Below are 25,404 nucleotides of genomic sequence, written 5' to 3'. Positions count from 1 at the left end.
TGTTGATAGACACACAAACAAACACAAACACACACACAAAATTCAAGCTTTCGCAACCAACGGTTTCTTCGTCAGGAAAGAGGGAAGGAGAGGGAAAGACAAAAGGATGTGGGTTTTAAGGGAGAGGGTAAGGAGTCATTCCAATCCTGGGAGCGGAAAGACTTACCTTAGGGGGGAAAAGGACGGGTATACACTCGCACACACACACATACCCATCCGCACATATACAGACACAAGCAGACATTTGTAAAGGCAAAGAGTTTGGGCAGAGATGTCAGTCGAGGCGGAAGTACAGAGACAAAGATGTTGTCGAATGACAGGTGAGGTATGAGTGGCGGCAACTTGAAATTAGCGGAGGTTGAGGCCTGGTGGGTAATGGGAAGAGAGGATATACTGAAGGGCAAGTTCCCATCTCCGGAGTTCTGACAGGTTGGTGTTAGTGGGAAGTATCCAGATAACCCGGACGGTGTAACACTGTGCCAAGATGTGCTGTCATTTAGTGATTTTCATCACCTAAAATACATTGTTCTTACTATTTGTGAACAGCTAAAGCAGTCTAATAGTTTATAGTCAATATGACTGATATCTGGAATCATCCTTGCTGCTTTTCTTAGTATACATTTAATACTCCCTTTCAGTCTCACACATTTCACCATTATTCTATAGTGGTTTGCTTGAGTATGTAGTTCAATTTGCATTGTGGACACTGAATTTTTCTAATATCCTACCACTGAATCAAAGTTTGTGAAGTTTATTCTATATTTATATGCTGCAAACTACTGTAAAGTGCATGGCAGACAATATTTCCCACTATATTATCATATGGAGCATGGGAATAATGATTCTGTGTGTGCTCTGATCAGTCTATTCATATCTTTGTATCCCAATGGCAGTAATAGGATGCTGAAGTATGTTCCTCAATACCTCATTAAATACTGGCTCTTGAAAAATGGAAAGCAGGCTTTTGAGGGATAACTGACATTTCTCTACAAACATCTGCCAGCTGGGGTTTTTCAGCATTTGTGTGAAGCTCTGCCATGAGTCAAACAAATATATGGCCATCACACTACCCTTCATTGTATGTATTCAATATATCCCATACACGTAATCAGTATTTTAGTATGGTTTGCACAAGTATTTTGTAAGAAATGTCCTTTATAGCTTGTGTTTCTACTTTTCCAATATTTTATCAATGAACTGATGTCTTTACCTATGACTGCCTATGTAATGATTTCATTTCATATTCCCACAAATTGCTACATGCAAACATTTTACTGATTCCAGTTGTGAACCATTGATATTATAGTCATGGGATGCAACACTTTTTATGCATTTTTGAAGTGTCTGGTTCATCAATCTTCTGACTAGTTTGATGTAGCCTACCACAATTTCTCTCCTACACCAACCTCTTCAACTCAAGCTACCATTTGCACACAGTGTCCCCAGTTATTTGTTGGATGTGTTCACTGACAGTTCTTACCCTCTAAAGCTTCCTCTAGTACCATAGAAATTGTTCCCTAATGTCTAAATGTAACAAATGACTTATCATTCTGTTCCTCCTTTTAGTCAGTATTCTCCGTATGCACATTTTCAGTGCTTTTGTGTTCTGATACTCTGTTGCATGCCCCTAGACCTGATCTAGGTGCCAAATCATGGAGAAAGTCTTTCAAATATGACTTAATAGATGGCACATGATCTTTGTATCACCCTTAGCTTTCCTCTGAAGTTTTAAAAATGCAATTTATTTAGACAAATACTGCCATTACTGGTTTCCAACTGACAGATTAATCTTCAGATAGCTTTTCATGTTTATATTTTGTTTTCTGTTGTTTACATTAGTTGTTGGGGAAAAAACAGCCAACAACTAGTGTAAACAACATCATCATCATCACCTTTGTATCCTTCCTGCAAGTCAGTTAGGGTGTTCATGAACAATTTGCTTCCATCTTCCTCTGTCTTGATATACTTCTTGCTTGATATTGATTCCCAGTTTTCTTCTCCAGTCTTCAGGTCTTCCTTAATCTGATCTGACCATCTTTTTCTGAGTTGTCCTATTGGTCTTTTCCCCTGCACATTTCTATTGAAGTATTGTTTTGACAGGCAGTTACCCTTGATCTTCTCCAAATGTCCAAACCTCTTGAGCTGTGCAGCACTCAGTCTCTCAGTCAATGACAGATTCACTTACATCTCTCCTACGACATCTTCATCTTCTTTTCTAGTCTTCTGCAAGGCTGACTCCAGAAACTTTATTTTGCATGCACGTAACTTGCTCAAATCTGCCTTGTTAATCACACAGCAAGCTGTAGTCATAATTGGCAGGAGATACATTTCAAACATGGTCTGTCTGCCTCTTACAGGAACTACCTTGACTCTCACATATAAATGTAATATAAACAATAACAGCCACCTTAAGATGAACTTAGTCAGTTCAAAACTGGTAAAGACACCATTTTTATAAATAAATAGCATTATTACCTGTGGCTGATTGCTGTTTTCTTCTTTGCAAGAATAAACTTTTAAAAACTTTCTTATTGCCAACTAGAATTCCGTGATGTGGCAGTTTGAATGCTCTTAATAAAGTATTTATTTTCTAATATGTCACATTACTTTTTGTGTTGATGTGGTGAGCAGCATAATTTTGTTGTATCAGAATACTGTCTCAATTTTCTGGATACAAATCGGTTATGTACAAAGAGAGATACATTGTTTTTTTTATTCTCCTGAAGAATGTGAGATTTGGTGCTTAGTACCTTTTCATGTCTCACTCTTCATATGTTCCTTAAAACCTCATCTATTCTACATAAAATCACCTAATTTCTTTTCTTATAAGACTGGATTCCATTTATGAAGATTTAAAGCAAGTGGCCAGTCTTTGCAACACTTTGAAATATTATCAGGATCTGCCTTCAGTGATAAAAATTAGGGGTAATTGTTAGCCATGACTCATGACTGTGGCAAGCAAAGTTTCCAGAACTAACACAACCTCCCAAAGTCCTAAAAGGTCTCACATTCTCTAGCTTTATGTCCTTCTGAAGTTTAAGTAGGCTTCAGCTTCACAAGTGAGTGTCTGGAGCTTCCATGAAACAATGACTTTAGCTCCTCTTCCTGAGGAGTTTATGCCACAGAACAGTATTAAATAAAAGTATGCATCATATTATGCAAATGATACCATAGTTGGTTTCAACACCTTATAAAGTTACCATCAGAATGTGTGATTTGATTGTTATTTGTTAATGCTCATTCCAAATACCTTGTTGATACAATCCACAGAATGTGATGAAAGAATGAATGAATGCTGAAGAATATGCTTTATTAAATTTTATAGTATAGTGACTTACAGTGCTGTATTCAAGCATCATCTCGTAAGTCACCCACTATTACATCATTATACTTCCATATCCCATATGATAAGTAAAAGCTCTGTATGGGCAATATCTACTGAACAAATGACAACAATGGCATGAAGAGTAATGAGAATATCAAAAGTTTACTGTATCATAATGAAAATTACCAGATGGAAACAGCACACAGGTTATTAGAACAGGCCATAAATCACTTGTCTTGGTGCCCAAGTGTGGGTGTCTCCACTTCATTTGAAAGAAAAGTAAAAGCTAAAATATATATGAATGTCTAAATGTGCCTATGCAGCACTTTTTATTCATCAGCAGGTGGATAGTTGCTTGTTCTCATTTTTACTTTTTAATAACAATAAAAGATCTAATACTGAGCATTAGATTGCTCTCAAATTTAAATTTTTATATGCAGAAGAGATAGAAACAGGGATCCATGGAATAATGAATTTCTTTTTTTTATTCCAGTCTATGATCACAAAAATTGTCTGGTCATAATTTCCATCTGTCAGCACCAGCCCTCTGTGAAGCTGGAACTGTTGCATTCTTTTTTAAGACTGAGAATATTTTTCTTATCTCATACACCAGTATCTTTTGTACTAAGTAGAATAGGTTTCTTATGGTATGGGGTGGCAAGGATCTGAATAATTCTAAGGGAATGTCATCTACTTCAGGTGGTTTGTTTCAACTTAAATCTTTCAAACCTCTGTGAAATTGTTCTTGCAGTGTCTGCAATATTGTCTTCAAGTTTGTTTCCCTTGTATAGCCCTTCCATATAATCATTTCTTCCACCTTTCAGCCTTCCCTTCTTTACCTTGTGCTGTTTTGTCATCTGAGTTCTTAATATTTATACAGGTGCTTATTTTCTCTGCGAGGTCTCCTTAATATTCCTATAGGTGGCATCTCTATTTCCCTAGCCAGATGTGCTTCTACAGCCTTGCACTTCTCCTCTAGACAAAAGGAAAAAGTGACCCTTATTATTCATTATAAAAGCTGTCATTGGATCAGAAAATAATTCAATATGCAGTAACAAAATTTACCTAATGTAAAAGCCCGGTATGTAGCAAAGCATATTTTAAATATGACCTAAAGTCTTTTATTCTGGACTACTACTTCTATTCCATGGACGAATTTTTATTTAAATAAAAATCCTAGTTTTGAGGCATAGTCAATGAGGAGGAATGAAAAGTAATATGCTCATATGCTCACTAAAAGGGATCTGGTAAACTGACTCATTCCACATCATTTTGATATAAAACCACTCTGTTTGCCATTTTGCACTTTCTGTCAATCTCTTTCCGGTAAACTTCATTTACTGTGAAAACCATAGTTGACTTAATGTAGTATATGTGAGCTAAACATGACTGTTAACTACATAAACACACCTTTTCTAAATATGATCCACTTCTTACAACACAGTTAGGTAATTCAACTCATAATCTTTGAACACACACTGCCTTCAAGTTATTCTTGATACAAAGTGTACTATGAAACTCTGATTCATTTTGATCTTGGCCATTTTGTTTAATTACAGTGGTAGAACATGATTAACAAGTACTTATTCAATAATGAATCTATTAACTAAACTATGAAGATAAGTTTATCTGTTTTTCAGAATAGCACTGAATGTAAGAACAACTGGTCGAGGTGCTGATCAACCAGGAAGTCTTAAAGAAGTTCAGGGCATTGGATGGTGGCTTGAGGAGGAAAACCTAGCACAAGTGTCACTCAACATAACAGACTTTGATGTAACTCCACTTCATATAGCCTATGAAGAAGTGTGCAAAGAGGCAGCAGCTCTACGTGTGTCAGTCGTGGGATCAGAATTGTTGGGAGTTGTTCCACTGAAAGCAATTCTGCAGGTAATATCAGGATGACAAATAAATATGAGCAATGTACAAGCTTATGTCATGTCTGGATTATTTTAATACCAGTAACTCATTAATGGCTGGAACAGATAAGCTGAAAATGTAATTGTTAAACCTGCCCTTTTTTAGAAGACTTGTCAACTAGTAACAGCTACACATTAAATTTCAGTCTTTAATACAAAAAAGTACCTACTCACTATTTTCAATAGCAGAATATGTCATTCCTGTTCATTTTTTAATTCTTTATATGATGGTCAGTCAAAAAAATAATACTTACTGTTTTTACTGGTAAGTCAAAAATTTGAATGTCATACCATTCTGCAAAACCTCTTCTCCATTTCATTACAGTAGCAACTTTCTGCATCAAAGGATGCCAGTATTGCAGTCACTTGCAAAATGGCCAACATTTATTTTCATATACGTGTGTTAAGATTGTGTTCTGTGATAGAATTCTTGTATGCAGAAGGTGAAATGCCCATTTGCACTCATGAGAGACTGAAAAATGACATGTGTACAGTCATGCAACAGTGGATACCAGCACTGTTGGATTACTGGGTTTGTCACAGTAATGAATCTGAGAGGCAAATATCATTGGCCAATGAAGCAGGGAGCAGCAGGCCAGTGACTGCATGGACTCCACACAATATTCAGTGAGTCAGTGACATCATTTATTGTGACTGCCAGGTAACTGCTGATGATTTTTGTCACATTACCTCTCTCAGTGTGATGAAAATTGTTTAGCAGCTGAGATACTCAAAATTTTGTGCAACTTGGGTACCAAGAATGTTAATCACTCCAAACAAAGAGATAAGAAAAAGAATTACACAGAACTCTTGCAGCACTTCCATTTGGAAGGAGACGAGTTTCTGAAAAAAATTGTGACTGGAGATGAAACATGGGTTTATTTTTCTAAACCAGAATCAAAGAGTCAGTCAAGGCATCATAGAAACTCATTAAAGAAGAAGAAGTTAAAAATTGTGCTGTTGGCAGGGGAAGTTATGGGTACAATATTCTGGGATGCAGAGGGTTTGATTATGGTTGTTTTTTTGAAGCATGGATGCACAATAAATTCTCTCCAATATGTCAGAATCCTCAAACATCTTAAAGCATATCTTCAGCAAGTTTGTCCAACAGAAGCTATTGTGGATGTTTTTCTTTCGTGTGACAATACAAGACCACATCACACTATTGAAGAGATTGTGAAAATGGATGGGAAGTCTTACCTCACCCCCATACAGCCCTGACTTATCACCATTAGACTTTCATCAAGACCACGTCACACTATTGAAGAGATTGTGAAAATGGATGGGAAGTCTTACCTCACCCCCATACAGCCCTGACTTATCACCATTAGACTTTCATCTCTACAGGCTGTTGAAAGAAGTTCATTGTGTGATTTACTTTAAAGATGAGGAGGTCAGGAAAATGTCCATGCGTCAATGGCTTTGGAAGCAGGACCCTGTGTTTTATCACACTGGAGTACATGTCTTGTTAAAAGATGGATCAAAACTGTGGAAATGGATAGAGATTATATTGAAAAGTCATAAATTAATCATCAATGTTGTGGTTTTCTATCTCTGTTTTTGCATTTGAAATTCTTAATGAATAAAATTAAAAACATAGGAGCCATTACTTTTTGACTGAACCTCACAACTGCTCTGCTTGGAAACTAAAAATACAAGTAGAAAATTCGGATTTATTTTACCAAATCCTAATTCTAATTTTGTTTAGCAAAAGAAAAGGTGATGTTACATTTCATCAGACATCAACTATGCAGAGAATCTTCCAGAAATAAACATGTATTCATCTTTGAAATGTTGTTACATGTACAGCAATACCAAGAAATTATTTCCTTACAGGTTGCAGAATATTATATAGACAAGGAAGATCTGTTTGTACTAACAGAAGATCAAAAAGTTCGACTTGCTATTAACAAACTTGGCCTTTCAGAACTACATACCTTCAATCCAAGGTGAGTACCATTACAAATTTCCAAATCACCTAATATAATGGACTAATAGGTCTTACATGCAGAGAATATCATGCCAAAAAGGAAAAACATCTTGACAGTTGAGCTGTCATTAAAAATATGTAAATATTCAGCATAACAACAGATGACATATGAAATACACCGCAGGTAAATGAGGACCCTAAAAAGTGTGTAAATCAGTATAAACAACACACATGCTTAAGACAAAGTGTGAAATCAGCTGTGGCAGACCACTGAAAGGATCATAGCAAAGTCAATAAATAAATAAATAAATAAAATATCACACAAGTACCAGCTGATGAATGCAACACTTAAAGAAGGGCTACCAAGGAGGCTTTGAAAACCTCAAAATGAGAATTCACAGCTATGCAGATAATGGTTTCTGGTTTTGTGACAGTCATCCATCTGGGAAGTAGCTGATAACACACAATTTGTGAGAAATATAAATAGCTCTCAGGAAGCACCTCTGGAACAATAATAAATAAAAATGTTTTGCCTTCCATTTCATTTGAAAACAGTCTTCCTCCTCTATCTTTTGCTTGCCAGAGCTTTGCCAATAGTGATAGCACATCAAAGAGAGCCTTTGGTAGAAATCACTAAGAGGCGCGAATGATGATATAGAAACACAATTTACTGACAAGTACAATACAAGCAGCATATCCAATCACAGATACACCTCAAAACCCACTGCTGTCTTTGGTCAAATTGCAGATAGTACAGTTCTTACTTGCTAGTGGTGGTTATAAGGTTATAAGTATTAATATCCCCCCCCCCCCCCAGGGGGGGGGACAATGACTGAATCGGCTTTTGATGCGGAGGTGGCTGGAGTACAGAGTTCTGAGATGCAGGTGTACACGATCAACCATGCCATGGCTGGCGCAGGAGCAAGGCGTCATCAGATTGTATCTCAGTGGTGTTTGCATAATTGCATGTGACCAACTGTGCCGTGATTGGGACTGGTGCAAGGCACAGTCTGACTGTTTCTCAATGGAAGGTGTCATGGAGCAGAGTGCGGTGCTTATGTCAAATAGATGATATGGCTGCAGATGTTGAGGGGGTCATCGGATGCACACCTATCTAGGTGTTGGTGGGTGCCTGAGAGGCAAAGGAGGTGTTGGGGGTGTAGTTTTCCCGGCTGATGCATCCAATGTATTGTATGGTGTGGATGGGTTGTTTGTTTGTGGACTATTGGTCCTAGGGCATGTAAAGATGAGGACGGCATCTTGTTCCATTCATCAGAAACATGCAGCATTGCTTGGAGGTGGATCGTTGTGAAGGAGATTATAGTTAAGCCGTTGTCCAAGAGTTAGGTGGAATCATCATTAGCGTCAAATGTGGCAACATTGAGCTGGATGACAAGAGATGGTGTTGTTGCTTTGGATATGGTTGTCTGCAAGACACTTAGAAGTGAGTGTCACTTGGTGCTATTGGAATCATCTGGGTGATGACATGGCTGGGTATCATGAATTGACCTTTTGCAGTTGGTCATACTCACACGTCTTTACCCAGGTGTGGCAATCTCTCTTCATTTTTGGCCACAGAAAACATTCGGTGATTAGGCAGATTGTATGGCATATGCCAGGATGAGAAAGGTTGTACAATTGGTTAAGCATTTCATGTTGCATTGTTAGTGGTACAAGCTGTGAAATTTTGTTGAGAAACATTTCACACAGGATCAACGTTCCATTGGCTGTGATTGTGCATCTTTCAATTTTGAAGCTGGTTTCATTGCTGAATAGTAGTTTGTCAGTTTGTCAGGTGGCAACCTGGTGTTCATAGTTGAAGTGGAGGGATATGATATTAAACCTTGACATGTAATCAGCAATGAAGTCTGCACTGTGTGTCATATGTCTGTTGAGGACTGTAAGATGAAAGCCAGGTGTGGAAAATGTCATGCACTTACTTCCTTTGATGGATGTTCTCTAGTGTTGACAAGTGGCTTGCGGTCCATGAGTAGAATGACATTCTGATCTTCAGTGTCTTTGTGGAAGTACTTAACTGCCTCACAAAGCATGAGAAATCCCTGCTGAATGCCATTTGGATTGGGAAGCTGTCAGTTTGCAAGAGAGAAACCAGAGAGGTTGGATTTCACTGCCCAGCAACAGTTGTAGCACCGCACCTCGCATCAGTGGTAACGATCAGTTGAGCATCTGGGATGGGATATGTGACTGTGACTGCATTAACTAGATGTAATTTTCTGCTAGCAAAATCATTTCACATGTCTTCAGTCCATTCAACTTTTCTTTTTTTCATTTTTTTTGGTGACCTGATAAAGTATTTATGAGCAACACTTGCAGGGCAACTGCTTGTGGCAGGTGGCATCAGTAGAAATTTAAAATTCCAAGGAAACATCAAGTTCATGGTAAATTGGTGGTAGTGGAAACTGTCATACAGTTTCTACCCTGTTTAATGTTAGTTTGATGCCTGTGGCACTAATTATGTGTCCTAGTAAATTGACTTCTTCTTGACATAGTTGATATTTGTCATGATTGATTGTCACACTACTGTCTTGTAAGGTTTAGAAAACTTACTTGAGGTGTACCAGATGTTCTTCAGTGGTGGCAGAAAAAAATAAGTATTTTGTTGAGGCATGCATAGCAATGATTGACATGAAAGAGGATGTTGTCAATAAATTGTTTCCACATTTATGCAGCATTTTTACCCATAAGGCATGAAAAGGTACTTGTACAGATCTAAGCGTTTGATGATTCCCATTTTTGTGGTACTGTCAGTGTGCATCATGATTTGCAAATACTCGTTTTTACAGTCAAGTACGCTTTAGTGGACGTGCCTGCCAGTGCATGAATAAAGTCTTGTATATTTGTTACTGGGTAACTGCCATGGATTGTATTGGTGTTGAGGATCCTGTAATCGCTGCAGAGGCAAAGAGTGCCATCATTTTTTGGTATTAATTTGATAGCTGATGCCCATGGGCTATTGGACGAGGGAACAATACCAGCTTGCAGCATATCATCAGTCACTGCTTTAGTAGCACGCAGGTTAGTTGACCAGACTGGCTTTGGCAGCCAGACACTGTGGTCATGTATGTTGTGAGTTGCACTTGCATGAGTATGTGTGTTGTCTGTTCTGATGAAGGTCTGTGTGGCCAAAAGCTTTGTTTGAGTCTTTCTGTTGTGCCTAACTGTGTCTTAGCATCTCCCATATATGGTGATTAGCAACTATCCTTTTCACAATATTTTTACTACTGTGTGTGATGTCTATGTGCTGGACTTAGTACATGTGACCTCTAGCTAAAAGATATCAAATTAAATATTGAAGGCTTAGTGTCTGTGCGAGTATAACACAATGAGTTCAAATATTTGAGGTTCAATTACTGTTTCATTCTATGACTTTTGTGTAACTGCACATGACTTCCACCTCTAATACATGTTCACAAATATGAAAAAATGAAAGTGTGCCATTGTTTGGGCTATGTCCCTCTATAACTGACTCAAAAGTTGGCTCCATTGTTGATAGAGAAGAAAGGCATAACACCACCAACAGAATCATGTCTGTTAAAGCACTGTAATGTTCAAATAATGCTTCAGACTGATAATGTGATTTACTTCCTTATACTGTACAACACATTCATTTCATATTCTGAGATAAATTTTGAAGCAGTCTCTGTATGGCCTAGCATTATATGTATAGATAAAAACAAAGCTTCCAGTCTTAGAGCCTCAATGTACCTTTCTTTTAGCACGGTGGGGTACAGATTGGGTTCCATTATTTTCAGTTTGTGACCAAATGGAAGGGAAGTTAAATACTCAGTAATGAACTTTGGAGACAACATGGAAATTTCTTTCTTTTTTTGTAAGGTCTTATCAGACTAGGTCTATTGTTGGCATATTCCAGCTGGAGGTTAATGTGTCAAATCTATAGCAGTACTGAGTTCTTGGATATAGGCAGTTCATGTTGGTAGAGGTGAGTGTGCAATTACTGGAAGTGAAACCATAACTCTTAATTCTGACAAATAACCTAGTTTTTTGGGACATTCTAAGATGAATATCAATTTCAATGTCTCTGCACATAAAACCAACAACATGAGCATGCAGCAGTCAGACCACCACTAGCTGACTGCTATACCTCATTATAAGACTCAGCAGTGAGGATTCAAATTTAACCTAGCCCATCTCAGCACAGCCTGAAAATGCACACTACCAATTGCCAACCAGACAATGGTGATGGCAATTTCTTCCAACATCAATATTTATGCAGGCTACACTTGCTTTATTTTGGCTTCTGCTTTTAGTTAAGTCCCTGCCTCCAGTAAGTAAGCAAGAGAAAAAATTTCATTCATTTCCGTGATGCAGATATTCCCTCCTAAGTTCATTCTCCTGAATACAAATAGCTCCTCATGCCATTATAACCTCTCTTATGCTTTGGGTCCAAAATATTTCAGTAAAAAGTGTGTCAACAACTGAGCAGGTGGTGACTGAAATTATTCCTGTCTCAATAAACTACAGATACCAGTCATTGAATACTGGCGTCTATTTTGACTGCATCAGAGGTGGGAATCTTCCTACATGTTTGTCAAGAGGCCTGAAGATAATGTAATATATTGCTCACATTGGTTGCTCAATAAAATAACAATTTGGAAATTTATATGGTTGAAAGATGTTTTCATTTGACATTTTGTACTGAACAGCCGAAGTCCCATAGCCATCTGTAGAAAGATGAACATACAGAGAAAAGTGTAATTCATGATCTTGATTCATGTGAAGCAACACCACCTGAGAACTGAAATAGCTTGGAGTGTGAAAAGTTATCAAGGTGAATTTAAAAATATAGTAGGCCGTAGAGCATATGGGGATATATTTATGAAGTATGAATGATAGTGCAGTTAGATAACAGCATCAGGGAATATTCAGTTGAGAAAATTAATAAATTATGAGACAGAATTCCTGGGCAGCAATTACTTACTGGAGAAAAAATGTGTAGTACTGCCAACAGACAAACATAAAATGACAATCTACCTAGCTTTCATAACTTGAAGTTCCTTCCTTGGGGAGAAGAGAGGGATAAATTGGTGAAGGTTAAAAGGAAGAGCAGGTCGTTCCAAATCCAGGATGAGATGACCACTTATAGTGAGGCTGAGGATCCACCCTTGCATGTTAACATAAGGTAATGCGATAACTCTTTGTTAACAAATCCTTTCATGTAATGAATTACATGACAGTATGGTTGAACACTTACACACTAATGATCCAATGGATTATGAGGACCTGCTTAATAAGGTTTTAGTCCACATTTGAAGCACAATATAGCAGCTATTATGCATAGCATGCATACAACAAGTCCTCAGTAGGTTTTCAAAGGTACATGGCACCAGATGTGTACACACAGGCCATGCATTTCTTGTAAATTACAGGCTGGGGGTTTGAGGGCACAGAGCTTGTGCCCGATAGTGCCCCATATAATAGTGTAAAATGCATGGGTATTTATAAGTTGGGGAAAATGCCGAGGAGAAAATGTCTGAACAAATCTCCAAAATTCATAAATGCCCAGGAATTTATGCATTTTAAAGATTAATTGATAAGTGGCACTAATAAAAAATTTTAAGTTAATATTCTGAATTAGAAAAGGTGTTTTACAACACTGTTTCTTTTGTGGACAGGTAACCAAGCTGATAAAATTGCTTGTGAATGTGGGGAGAGTAATTAAGGACAATAAATTGGACTGTAAACAGAACTTTTTACATCTTTAATGAGGTCAATTCTTAGGGCAGTGGACAACAAAAAAGAAAGAACACTAAAGTTTAAAAGTAAGTTTTGAAATGGAAAATATGGAAACACTGTGTGGCTAGTGCCTCCCATTGGGTAGACCGTTCGTCTGGTGCAAGTCTTTAGAGTTGACACCACTTCAGCGAATTGCATGTCGATGGGGATGAAATGATGATGATAAGGACATCACAACATCCAGTCCCTGAGTGGAGGAAATCTCCGACCCAGCCAGGAATCGAACCCGGGCCATTACGTATGGCATTCTGTCACGCTGACCACTCAGCTACCAGGGGCGGACAGTTTTGAAATGAAGTATAGTTTGTATTAAGTAGCTAGTTTGTAGGTTGTATTTTTACTTATACTATACTACTGCAAAAAAAAATTTAAAATATGCCAGTCACTATCTTTATCTTCATAAGTTGAAGAAGAATGATGAAGTTCCGATTCTGCCTCAGATTCTCCTGAATCTGATTCCTCACTGACCACTGGGTTCTTCTCCATTTTGTCTTGGATTGGACTGTTTGGTGTGAGTTTTTCCTTGGGATCAACAGCCTTATGTCATATACCTGCTCCATTCATCAACATCCAGTTGTAGGAGATAGTTTAATTCTGCAGCTCTCTGATGTGAATCTGTTGCTTTTTTTACTGTGGATCCATCCAAAAGTCCTGAAGGAATGTTCTTTAGGAGCAGATGTAACTGGTGGGCCCAGAATTTTTATGGCAACTTCTGGCAATTTACAAGTTCCTCTTCAATCTTGCCACCAGGATTTATGCAATGATTTTTATCTACCTGAGAGTGAGGACTCATCCCTTCCCACACAAATTGTCTGAATCATATACCTTGTTTGTCCCTATAATCAGCTAAGTTCTCTCTAACTTGAATGACATTTAGTCCAGTGTTCTTTGCTGTGCCACAAACTAAGCTTATTACACTCCTGGAAATGGAAAAAAGAACACATTGACACCGGTGTGTCAGACCCACCATACTTGCTCCGGACACTGCGAGAGGGCTGTACAAGCAATGATCACACGCACGGCACAGTGGACACACCAGGAATCGTGGTGTTGGCCGTCGAATGGCGCTAGCTGCACAGCATTTGTGCACCGCCGCTGTCAGTGTCAGCCAGTTTGCCATGGCATACGGAGCTCCATCGCAGTCTTTAACACTGGTAGCATGCCGCGACAGCGTGGACGTGAACCGTATGTGCAGTTGACGGACTTTGAGCGAGGGCGTATAGTGGGCATGCAGGAGGCCGGGTGGACGTACCGCCGAATTGCTCAACACGTGGGGCGTGAGGTCTCCACAGTACATCGATGTTGTCGCCAGTGGTCGGTGGAAGGTGCACGTGCCCGTCGACCTGGGACCGAACCGCAGCGACGCACGGATGCACGCCAAGACTGTAGGATCCTACGCAGTGCCGTAGGGGACCGCACCACCACTTCCCAGCAAATTAGGGACACTGTTGCTCCTGGGGTATCGGCGAGGACCATTCGCAACCGTCTCCATGAAGCTGGGCTACGGTCCCGCACACCGTTAGGCCGTCTTCCGCTCACGCCCCAACATCGTGCAGCCCGCCTCCAGTGGTGTCGCGACAGGCGTGAATGGAGGGACGAATGGAGACGTGTCGTCTTCAGCGATGAGAGTCGCTTCTGCCTTGGTGCCAATGATGGTCGTATGCGTGTTTGGCGCCGTGCAGGTGAGCGCCACAATCAGGACTGCATACGACCGAGGCACACAGGGCCAACACCCGGCATCGTGGTGTGGGGAGCGATCTCCTACACTTGCCGTACACCACTGGTGATCGTCGAGGGGACACTGAATAGTGCACGGTACATCCAAACCGTCATCCAACCCATCGTTCTACCATTCCTAGACCGGCAAGGGAACTTGCTGTTCCAGCAGGACAATGCACGTCCGCATGTATCCCGTGCCACCCAACGTGCTCTAGAAGGTGTAAGTCAACTACCCTGGCCAGCAAGATCTCCGGATCTGTCCCCCATTGAGCATGTTTGGGACTGGATGAAGCGTCGTCTCACGCTGTCTGCACGTCCAGCACGAACGCTGGTCCAACTGCGGCGCCAGGTGGAAATGGCATGGCAAGCCATTCCACAGGACTACATCCAGCATCTCTACGATCGTCTCCATGGGAGAATAGCAGCCTGCATTGCTGTGAAAGGTGGATATACACTGTACTAGTGCCGACATTGTGCATGCTCTGTTGCCTGTGTCTATGTGCCTGTGGTTCTGTCAGTGTGATCATGTGATGTATCTGACCCCAGGAATGTGTCAATAAAGTTTCCCCTTCCTGGGACAATGAATTCACGGTGTTCTTATTTCAATTTCCAGGAGTGTAGATCAAGCACCTTGATAGGCTTTAAGTTACTATCTTCTACTGCTGGATCAAGAAGATTAGCTGCAAGGCGGGCATTGATTCTTTGTTTTTAAATATATGTTAGTGTTCTCATTTTATCTTCACAGCAGTGTAGTCATATGAAAGTAGATAAAGAAAGGAGCAGAATAGAAAACTATAATCTGTCTCAAATGTCACTACATCTGACAACAAAGCCCTTTTTATGTTTTTTCAATGAAAACAGTTTAACATTTAAGAATACATTTATCATCAATACATTCAGTGATCTTTCCCAGGAGGCATCGTCTTACCGTAGCACTGTCTGTGCGGGTGGGAGAGGTTGTGTGCTCCAGTGAAACTGGTAGTTATGCAGGCAGTAGTGTAGCTACTGGCAGGTCCAACCTAGCCAGACAGAGCTCAGCAGAGGAGCCAGACCAAGTGTTTCTTACAATGCCCCTTCTTTCTTTCCTTTCCTCACCCATCCCTCCTGTCTTCCACCACAAACTGTCTCGGGGGCCCAAAAAGCATTTGCAGTTTTTGTGTCTCCAGTTATCATAGTCACTATACCACTGGACTAAGATTACAAAGCTGTAAGGGACAGTGTCATTGTTGTTGTGCAGGAACTTTTACATGTTAAAAAAATATGTGCACAGGCATCATTTGGAGGACAATACCATCAGTCCAATACAAGAAAGCCCTGTAGTGATCAGCAAGTTGCAGTGGGAGCAGGACTGTGTAATCTGGAAGCTCTTAGTGACAAACTGGCATGTAGGTAGCAGGCGTTTGATCGCCATTTTACTCGAGGAGGCTGTAGAGTAACTCGTGCTGTACCTGTGACTGAGCAGGCCTATTCAGAATCCACTCTGCTCACCTTGCATGGGGAGGAGGCTTGGAAAGGTGCCCTAAACATAGTCAGCCTAACCAACCAACTACCTGACTGGATGGTTACATCCAGAGGGTACACCATATGTGGTCAAAAGAAAAGGAAGAAACAAAACTTAAGTATTGCTACCTGGAATGTTCGAACTCTCATTGACTCAGACAAAAGCAACCAACCACAACAAAGAACAGATATTGTGGCACAAGAACTAAAAAGATGTAATATCAATACTGCTGCCCTCAGTGAAACAAGACTTGTAGGCGAGGCTCAACTACAAAAACAAGCTAGAGGCTATACTTTCTACTGGAAAGGGAAAGATGAAAATGAGCCTTGTATCAATGTGGAGGGTTTGCTGCAAGTAGTCAACTTGTCAGTGATCTAGACAAACTACCCTCTGGAATAAATGAAAAACTTATGACCCTTTGTCTCAAATTCGTGAACACCAAAACGCCACTATAATTAGTACATATGTATCAACTCTAGACTCAAAGGACGATAAGAAGGAAGAGCTCTACACCCAGATAGACTGACTCTTATCAACCATACCTCAATCAGATAAAGTTATTCTACTAGGTGTGTGTTGGCAGAGACTATTCCCTATGGAAAGGTATTATTGGTAAGGAGGGTATAGACAATGGCAGCTCCAATGGAACCCTTCTTCTGACTAAATGCTCAGAACACAATCTGATCATTAAAAACACTCTCTTTTGACAGAAAAATAAGTTTAAAACCACATGGCAATACCCCAGATCAAAACACTGGCATCTCATAGATTATGTGATTGTGCAGTCTAGAGATCGACATGATGTGAAGATCACAAGAACTGTAGCTCAGGCTGATGACTGATGGACAGGTCATCGAATGGTCTGTTCAGTAACGGCTCTACAAGTGCCACCCAAATGATGGAAGCAAAAGAAACAAGCAAAACATCTGCTAAATATTGAATGACTAAAAGATAAAAAAGTCCAAAAGAATTTCCAGAACATTGTGAAGCAAAAGTTGCCTGCTGAGTATCCTGACAATGTTGAAGAACACTAGTCAGTGCTGAAAACCATCCTTTCTTGCTTTCGGCTTGCCAAGAATCAACTGGATTCATCAAAAGAAAACATCAAGACTGGTTTCATGAAAATGATGATGAAATTCAAAGCATGTTGGATAAAAAAAAGAAAGGCCTACAACACCTGGCAAACTGATCCAACATCATTCCACAAAAAACAAGCTTATCTCCATGTCAAAGCTGATGTTCAAGGGAAAACCAGAGCTCTCAAAAATCAATGGTGGACTATAAAATCAACTGAAGTGGAAAATTTAGCAGCAACCAACAACTCCAGAGCCTTCTTCACTGTCACAAAAGCGATCTGAGGCCCCTCAAAAAAAGACCTAAACCCCATTCAATCTAAAGATGGTATACAACTTTTTAAAGACTTGGTATCTATTGGCTCGCAGTGGAAGGAGCACTTTGAAGAATTGTTGAACAGAGATTCAGAGGTGCACGAGGTCATTTTTACAAAAATTCCATAAAAACCCATTCAAGACCATATGAGTGATGCCCCTCCCCTTCAAGAGCTTGAAGAAGCTATTCACCAACTGGAGAATGACAAAGCCCATGGACTGGATTGAATCTCAGCTGCACTATTTAAAAATGGTGGCACCGAATTAATCAAAAACTTTCATATACTTATTACCAAGATATGGAACACTGAGACAATACCTGTTGATCTGTGTGGCACCACTGTCATTACCATATTCAAAAATGGCAGTAAGACCCATTGTGGAAACTACGAAGGAATATCACTACTCTCAATAGCTGGAAAGATTCTTGCTAGGATTGTCTCCAACCGACTACTTCCTCTGGCTGAAAAAAACCCTACCTGAAGCTCAGAGTGGCTTTAGACCTAATTGAGACATGGAGATATGATTTTCAGTGCAAGGCAAATGCAAGGAAAACCTAAGGAACAGAACCAACCCCTGTTCATGGTATTCATAGACCCTGCTGAAGCCTTTGACTCTGTTAATCAAGAAGCACTCTGGAAAATTCTGATATAATGTATGATGTGAAAAATACATCAAAATACTTTGGCTTCTAAATGACAACGTGAATGCCACTGTCCTTGCTCCAATGGACCCAGAGAAATGTTTAATATCACCACAGGAGTCAAGCAGGGATGTATTATTGCACCTTGCCTATTCTTGATATTTGTGGGAACCATACTTCACCTTGTTAAGGAAAACCTACCGGTGGGTGTTGAAATAGCTTATAGGGCTGATGGTAAACTATTCAGCCTTAGCAGACTCCGAGATAAAAGCAAAATGACCACAACAGCTGTCATCGAATTTCAGTACATTTATGATAACATTATCCTGGTAAACACAGAGGAGGATCTACAAACTATCTCAATGCATTCAGTCTGGCATACAAATCCATTGGTCTTGAGCTTAACACAGACAAAATGAAAGTCCTCTATCAGCCAGCCCCACCTCTAGAGATTGTAGAGTATTTTCCAAACCTGGGAAGTCATCTTTCTGCAAATTCTAACATAGAATCAGATATTCAACACTAACTAAACTTTGCAAATGCTGCATATGGTTGTCTTTCGAAAAGAAAAATAACCATGATTTGAGTGCTAAAACTAAGCTTACAGTCTACAATGCCATTATCATGCCTACATTTCTTTATGGATGTGAAACCTGGACCACCTACAGGAATCAAAATCCTTCAAAAAATACCACCAACACTGTCTAAGGAGAATATTGAAAGTAAAGTGGCAGGATCAGTGGACAAACAACAGCATTTTGGAAGAAACCAGCTTTGAAGCAAAAATTGTTATACACCAATGTCGCTGGGTTAGTCATATCATCTGCATGCCAAACTCCCATCTCCCTGAGCAAATCCATGTTCTCCCAATTGAAGAATGGCCAATGCAAGGGAGGGCAAAGAAAACGACAAAGATGTCCTCAAGTCAAATACGACAAAATGTTAAATAAACACAAATGATTGGGAAACTGCAACACTAGACAGCTCCAAATGGCGACAAATTGTTCAACAACGAGCACTTAATTCTGAAAAGCAGAGACAACTGCAGAAGAATAGGAAGAGAGATCACAGAAGAGAACAAGAGCTCTTGAGAGGAACAAATCTATTACACCATTCAGTCAACACCAACTGCCTATGCCATTATTGCAGGAGAATCTGTAGCTCCAGAATAGGGTGATTTAGCCACCAAAAAATCTACCAAAACACATTTCATACTCATCAGTGAGTAAATCCCTATGATATGACATTCCGTAATAATTTTGCTATCAATAATCATTATTCAGTATTATTCAAAGATTTAGCATGGATTACAAAGTGTGTTACGTTACAAAGTGATGACTTAAGGACAAAGTTTTTTTTTTATACCGGCTTTTCACTACACTGTTGTTCCAATGCAATGTCTCTGTGTGTGTGTGTGTGTGTGTGTGTGTGTGTGAGAGAGAGAGAGAGAGAGAGAGAGAGAGAGAGAGAGAGAGAGAGAGAGAGATTGTGAGAAACAGAGAGAAACCAAGAGTGAAGAACAGAACTGGCAGTCCGCCGCTGTACCCCTGAGGATGTCTCCCGCAGTCAGAGACGAAAATCGGAGAGTTTTATACTTCGACCACGGCCTATCAGCCTCTAAGTTTTAAGTGAAAACATTATAAATGATAAGCTGCTGTCAGCAACATGTGCCCTTCCTTGGAACAGCAAGTTGGAATGCTAGTGAAAAAAAATCTTCCCTCTTCTTTCCTTTTGTTCTTAGAAATAAAGGCAATGATGAGATATGTAGATTTAAGAGAAAACATTTAATAACTTTTAATATCAGATTTATCATCCCATCCCTTATTTTAAATGGTAAATTATACATTCTGGCAATAATAACTTTACAAAGTACTTTTTATTACATGTCTGGATTTTGTGCATTTCAAACTACTTTTGCCAAATTCCTCGGCAAATTTCCATTTATAAATGTCGTGCCCACTAGGCATTTGTCCGGCCCACATCACTAGTCCCATATGTGTTCCATCAAGTTCACATCAGGTGTATTTAATTGAAAAGACATCAACATGAGTTCGCTATCACACTCTGCAGGCCACTGTAGCATGATTCTGGTCTTCAAGTGCAGTTATCCTACTGCTGTTGCCATCAAGGAAGTTGTCAAGTATGAAGGGATGCAGGTGGTCTCCAAACTGTTCATTTAGTCCACAGCTTTCACTATGTGTTTGATCACTGCCACAGGTCCTATGGAAGCCCAGGTCAGTGTACCCCATAGGATAATGCTGTCCCAACTGGTGTTTGTCTGTGGCACAATGCACGTTTCGAGCAGCCATTTGCCTCGATGATGCATATCTGGATATGCCGTCAACCTGGTGTCACATAAAATGTGATTGCCTTTGCCAGATAACACGTTTCCATGGATCTGTGGCTAACCTTAATGATCCTGTGCCCAGTGTAATTGTAACTCATGATATTGTTGGATCAACACAGGAAGGCATAGGTGTCATCAGTTGCAGCACTCCATGTTTCACAAAGTATGCTAAACAATGTGCTCCAAAACACTTGTTCCCACACCAGAATGCACTCTGACATCAGATCTGCCACAAATTGCCGTTTATTCTGCTTTACAGAGTGGGTAAGCCACCAACCTGCACATTCTATGATGAGGTGTGGATTACCAGCAGCTTGGCTCCTGCTCATGGTTTCACCATCCTTCAACTACTTTCCATAGACGCATACCAGCTTCATTGTTTCTGAGATGATCGTACCCAGATATCAGGCCATTACAATCTTCCCTCTGTCGAGGTCTACTATGTTAGTGGATTTTACTATTTGTGGCCCTTATTGTCACCAGAACGGAGTGGGGGAGTTGAGTGACTCTAAAGGAGGGGGGAGGGGAGGGGAGGGTAGAAATAGCCATGTAAATGAGTGGGTTGGTATGTTGTACCATAAGATCTTAATTTTATACGCATCAAAAAAAAAGTTATTATATCCCAGAGTTACCCAAAAATTATATAAATGAAAGCTCTGTGCATCAGATTACAGGGAGGTGGATGTTTGGAGGGAGCAAATGCATCCTTTGCCCCTCCCCCCCCCCTCCCTCACTCCTCTCCCCTAGCTAACGTCTATGACAGACAATGAGTCTCGCAACAACTGGCTGGATAATACGTAGTTTTAGAATTGGAACAGAGCAAAAGATGTACCACCTTCAACAAGACCATGTCTAGTACAATTTTGTGGTTGTCAAACTATGGTACTTCGTGTGGTTTTGTTAATGCATCGACAAATGTCTGTAATTTTCGTTTTATGGAACATCATTCTGTAATACAACATATAATTCACATTCCTTACAATATTTACTGACTATCTATGATCACATTCATTTCGCGTGTAACCATTTTCGTCAGTCGTACCCATTAAGCAATCTTATATAACTTCACTCCAAAAAAATTAAAGTTGTCTCTATCCTTAAAAAAATAAAAAAACAGAAAGAAGAACCATTCCAACCAAACTGAGCTCGACAGAATTTTTTTGTTAGCTTTTTATTCAAAGATTGGGCTATACTCCTATGTATGGAACTTCTCCCTGTGGTCTTTTACCAACTTAATTATTTACTTGAGCGTTTTTTCCATTTTTAATTTATCCTTAGGGAGTCTCTCACGACATTCCAATAATAATCTGAAAACACAGATGTGTTCACGTGCCCTGATACCTCCTTTCATTGCTGAAATGTTTTGATGGAAGCGCTCTCCGTGCTCGTCACTCACAGGGCCACCATTACTTGGAAAGAAGTCGAGATGTGAGTCCAAAGAGTGGATCCAGAGCATGGGAGGTGGCAAGGAGGGGGGGGGGCGCGGCCATGGGGTCTATTGTCCCCTATTGTCCCCCCCGCCCTTCCCAATGGAGTATCATATTACACTGGATAAAATGACTTCAGATATCAGCAAATATATTACTTCAACAGAAACAATCATTTCTTTTTATAATTATGTAACAATATAGGTTGCAAAGTATTTCAAACACATTTTAACAAAAGAATAAGAGCGGCAAATAGCTTACTATCTAAAACAATAAATATCATTTAACTTAAAATGGGCGTCTTATTATTTATTAATATACAATGGATGTGTATTAATGTACGAGTACCACTTACAATAATCAAGAAAGCTAAATAAGTCGGGTATGCCTATCAACACTTAATCTCCTGACCCCAGATAAAAACTTCTAAATCGCTGGACATCTTGGTCAAATCGTATTATTTTCCCGGGTACACACATTCTGTAGACACATTTTTACCCTGAACTCCGAAACAGCTACCAAAAACTTAGCGAACGGTTCTTCAGCAACACAATACTCCAAAACGTTCCAAATTGACAACACAGTGTCAATAAAATTACGTTTGCCACCGACGGAGTGCGAATCCACAGTGAGCAGAAAGCTGTCGCTCCGCCTTTTATATCCTGGCGCAGCACCAAATTTTACCAATTAGTCGGTGGAGGACCCCACCCCTCCTTTTGTTAAACGATATTCCATTCCCCCAAACCCCATGCCCCCCCCCCTCTCACCCTCCCCCACCCCCTTCCACCGCCATCAGCTACCCCTTGACCGACTTCTACAATCGCCCCTGATACCGAGCGACATATTGCAACCTAGCTCTTGGTATGTCCTCAGGGGTTCGTTGAAAGCTAGAATGTAATTTTTAGCTCGTTGATTTCACGAGAAACTGTAAACAACATTTTGGAAGGCTTCCCAAACTGCTTTGCCTCTCCCTTGACTGACCGTTTCAAATGTTCCATCTCGAATTTGTGTCCAACGAGATTCCCTTTTTTAACTTAGCAACCTGAACTGCGGGAATGTTTTCTTTAAATACTTGAAAGCTTCTCTTTCGTGATGCCTTGCTTTTTGACAGACCCAGAACATGAATTAAACCGTTAAGCTTTTCTTGAGAAATTTTATGTAGCCTTCAGCACGAAATCGATTCCGGCGTAAAATCTGGATCTTCCTGGAAAGACTCAGGCAGTTGTTTGCATTCAGCCACCACCATTTCATCAGATTCTAGAACAAAGTCTTCCAGAAAGATAGGAACAGGCAGACCTTCTCCATGTGTTACAGGTCGTATAGCTGATGTCGAAGTTGGATATGTGGTGATCCGCTTTTACTTTCCCGATATTCCATGTTTAAGAGGGGGCATAATACAAAAATAAAAATCACTGATGTGTTTTCAAGATTCTCACCATGTTATGGGAACTGAGAATACTACCGACGTAACTGTTTTGTTTAACCAACAACGGAGATTTAATGCGCGTGAATTACAACACATATTTTTCCCAACATTTAGCCTCATTTACTTTACAATCGAAGCAATTATAATATGCTGTTTCTATTAACGGAATTGATTAAGGTTTCTGAGAAGCAGAAGTCATTCACCGCATACATAGCAAAATTTATTCACATTGTTAACTCATTTACGATTAACAACTTATATTAATCTGAAATGTAAACAGAATAAATTAGCTTATGAAAAATTGGATTATGTCTTTTGCGCTTCATTTCTTATTTACCTGTGAAAATTTGCCTTCGAAAACAGAAAATTACTGAGAAAGATGAGGATATAGGTTTTCTAAGCAGAATAAAGGACATTTATGAAAACACAGTCGCCTCTCTAGGAACGAAATACGACACACTCAGTTTTGACAGCCATTGTTGTTGTTGTGGTCTTCAGTCCTGAGACTGGTTTGATGCAGCTCTCCATGCTACTCTATCCTGTGCAAGCCTCTTCATCTCACAGTACCTACTGCAGCCTACATCCTTCTGAATCTGCTTAGTGTATTCATCTCTTGGTCTCCCTCAACGATTTTTACCCTCCACGCTGCCCTCCAGTACTAAACTGGTGATCCCTTGATGTCTTAGAACATGTCCTACCAACCAATCCCTTCTACTAGTCAAGTTGTGCCACAAACTCCTCTTCTCCCCAATTCTATTCAATACCTCCTCATTAGTTATGTGATCTACCCATCTAATCTTCAGCATTCTTCTGTAGCACCACATTTCGAAAGCTTCTATTCTCTTCTTTTCTAAACTATTTATCGTCCATGTTTCACTTCCATACATGGCTACACTCCATACAAATACTTTCAGAAACGACTTCCTGACACTTAAATTAATACTCGATGTTAACACATTTCTCTTCTTCAGAAACGCTTTCCTTGCCATTGCCAGTCTACATTTTATATCCTTTCTACTTCGACCATCATCAGTTATTTTGCTCCCCAAATAGCAAAACTCCTTTACTACTTTAAGTGTCTCATTTCCTAATCTAATTCCCGCAGCATCACCCGACTTAATTCGACTACATTCCATTATCCTCGTTTTGCTTTTGTTGATGTTCATCTTATATCCTCCTTTCAAGACACTGTCCATTCCGTTCAACTCCTCTTCCAAGTCCTTTGCTGTCTCTGACAGAATTACAATGTCATTGGCGAACCTCAAACTTTTTATTTCTTCTCCATGGCTTTTAATACCTACTCTGAACTTTTCTATCGTTTCCTTTACTGCTTGCTCAATATACAGATTGAATAGCATTGGGGAGAGGCTACAACCCTGTCTCACTCCCTTCCCAACCATTGCTTCCCTTTCATGTCCCTTGAATCTTATAACTGCAATCTGGTTTCTGTACAAATTGTAAATAGCCTTTCGCTCCCTGTATTTTACCCATGCCACCTTCAGAAATTGAAAGAGAGTATTCCAGTCAACATTGTCAAAAGCTTTCACTAAGTCTACAAATGCTAGAAATGTAGGTTTGCCTTTCCTTAATCTTTCTTCTAAGATAAGTCGTAGGGTCAGTATTGCTTCACGTGTTCCAACATTTCTACGGAATCCAAACTGAGCTTCCCTGAGGTCGGCTTCTACCAGTTTTTCCATTTGTCTGTAAAGAATTCGCGTTAGTATTTTGCAGCTGTGACTTATTAAACTGATTGTTCGGTAATTTTTACATCTGTCAACACCTGCTTTCTTTGGGATTGGAATTATTATATTCTTCTTGAAGGTTGAGGGAATTTCTCCTGTCTCATACTTCTTGCTCATCAGATGGTAGAGTTTTGTCGGGACTGGCTCTCCCAAGGCTGTCAGTAGTTCTAATGGATTGTTGTCTACTCCCGGGGACTTTTTTCGACTCAGGTCTTTCAGTGCTCTGTCAAACTCTTCACGCAGTATCATATCTCCCATTTCATCT

The 25,404-nt window shown here is 39.9% G+C and overlaps 1 protein-coding gene across 1 annotated transcript in view; it reads left to right on the top strand.

Moving 5' to 3' along the window:
- Positions 1 to 25,404, top strand: part of LOC126251413 (formimidoyltransferase-cyclodeaminase-like) — a 108,092-nt gene that overhangs the window by 48,977 nt on the left and 33,711 nt on the right. Inside the window, exons 5-6 of the mRNA XM_049951827.1 lie at positions 4,966 to 5,212; positions 7,078 to 7,190. Of these exons, the coding sequence (XP_049807784.1) occupies positions 4,966 to 5,212; positions 7,078 to 7,190 (360 nt within the window). The remainder of the gene's footprint in view (positions 1 to 4,965; positions 5,213 to 7,077; positions 7,191 to 25,404) is intronic.

The sequence above is a fragment of the Schistocerca nitens genome, chromosome 1 (genome assembly GCF_023898315.1).
Source record: "Schistocerca nitens isolate TAMUIC-IGC-003100 chromosome 1, iqSchNite1.1, whole genome shotgun sequence".
Taxonomy (NCBI): domain Eukaryota; kingdom Metazoa; phylum Arthropoda; class Insecta; order Orthoptera; family Acrididae; genus Schistocerca; species Schistocerca nitens.
This window is presented reverse-complemented; position numbering and strand designations above follow the sequence as displayed.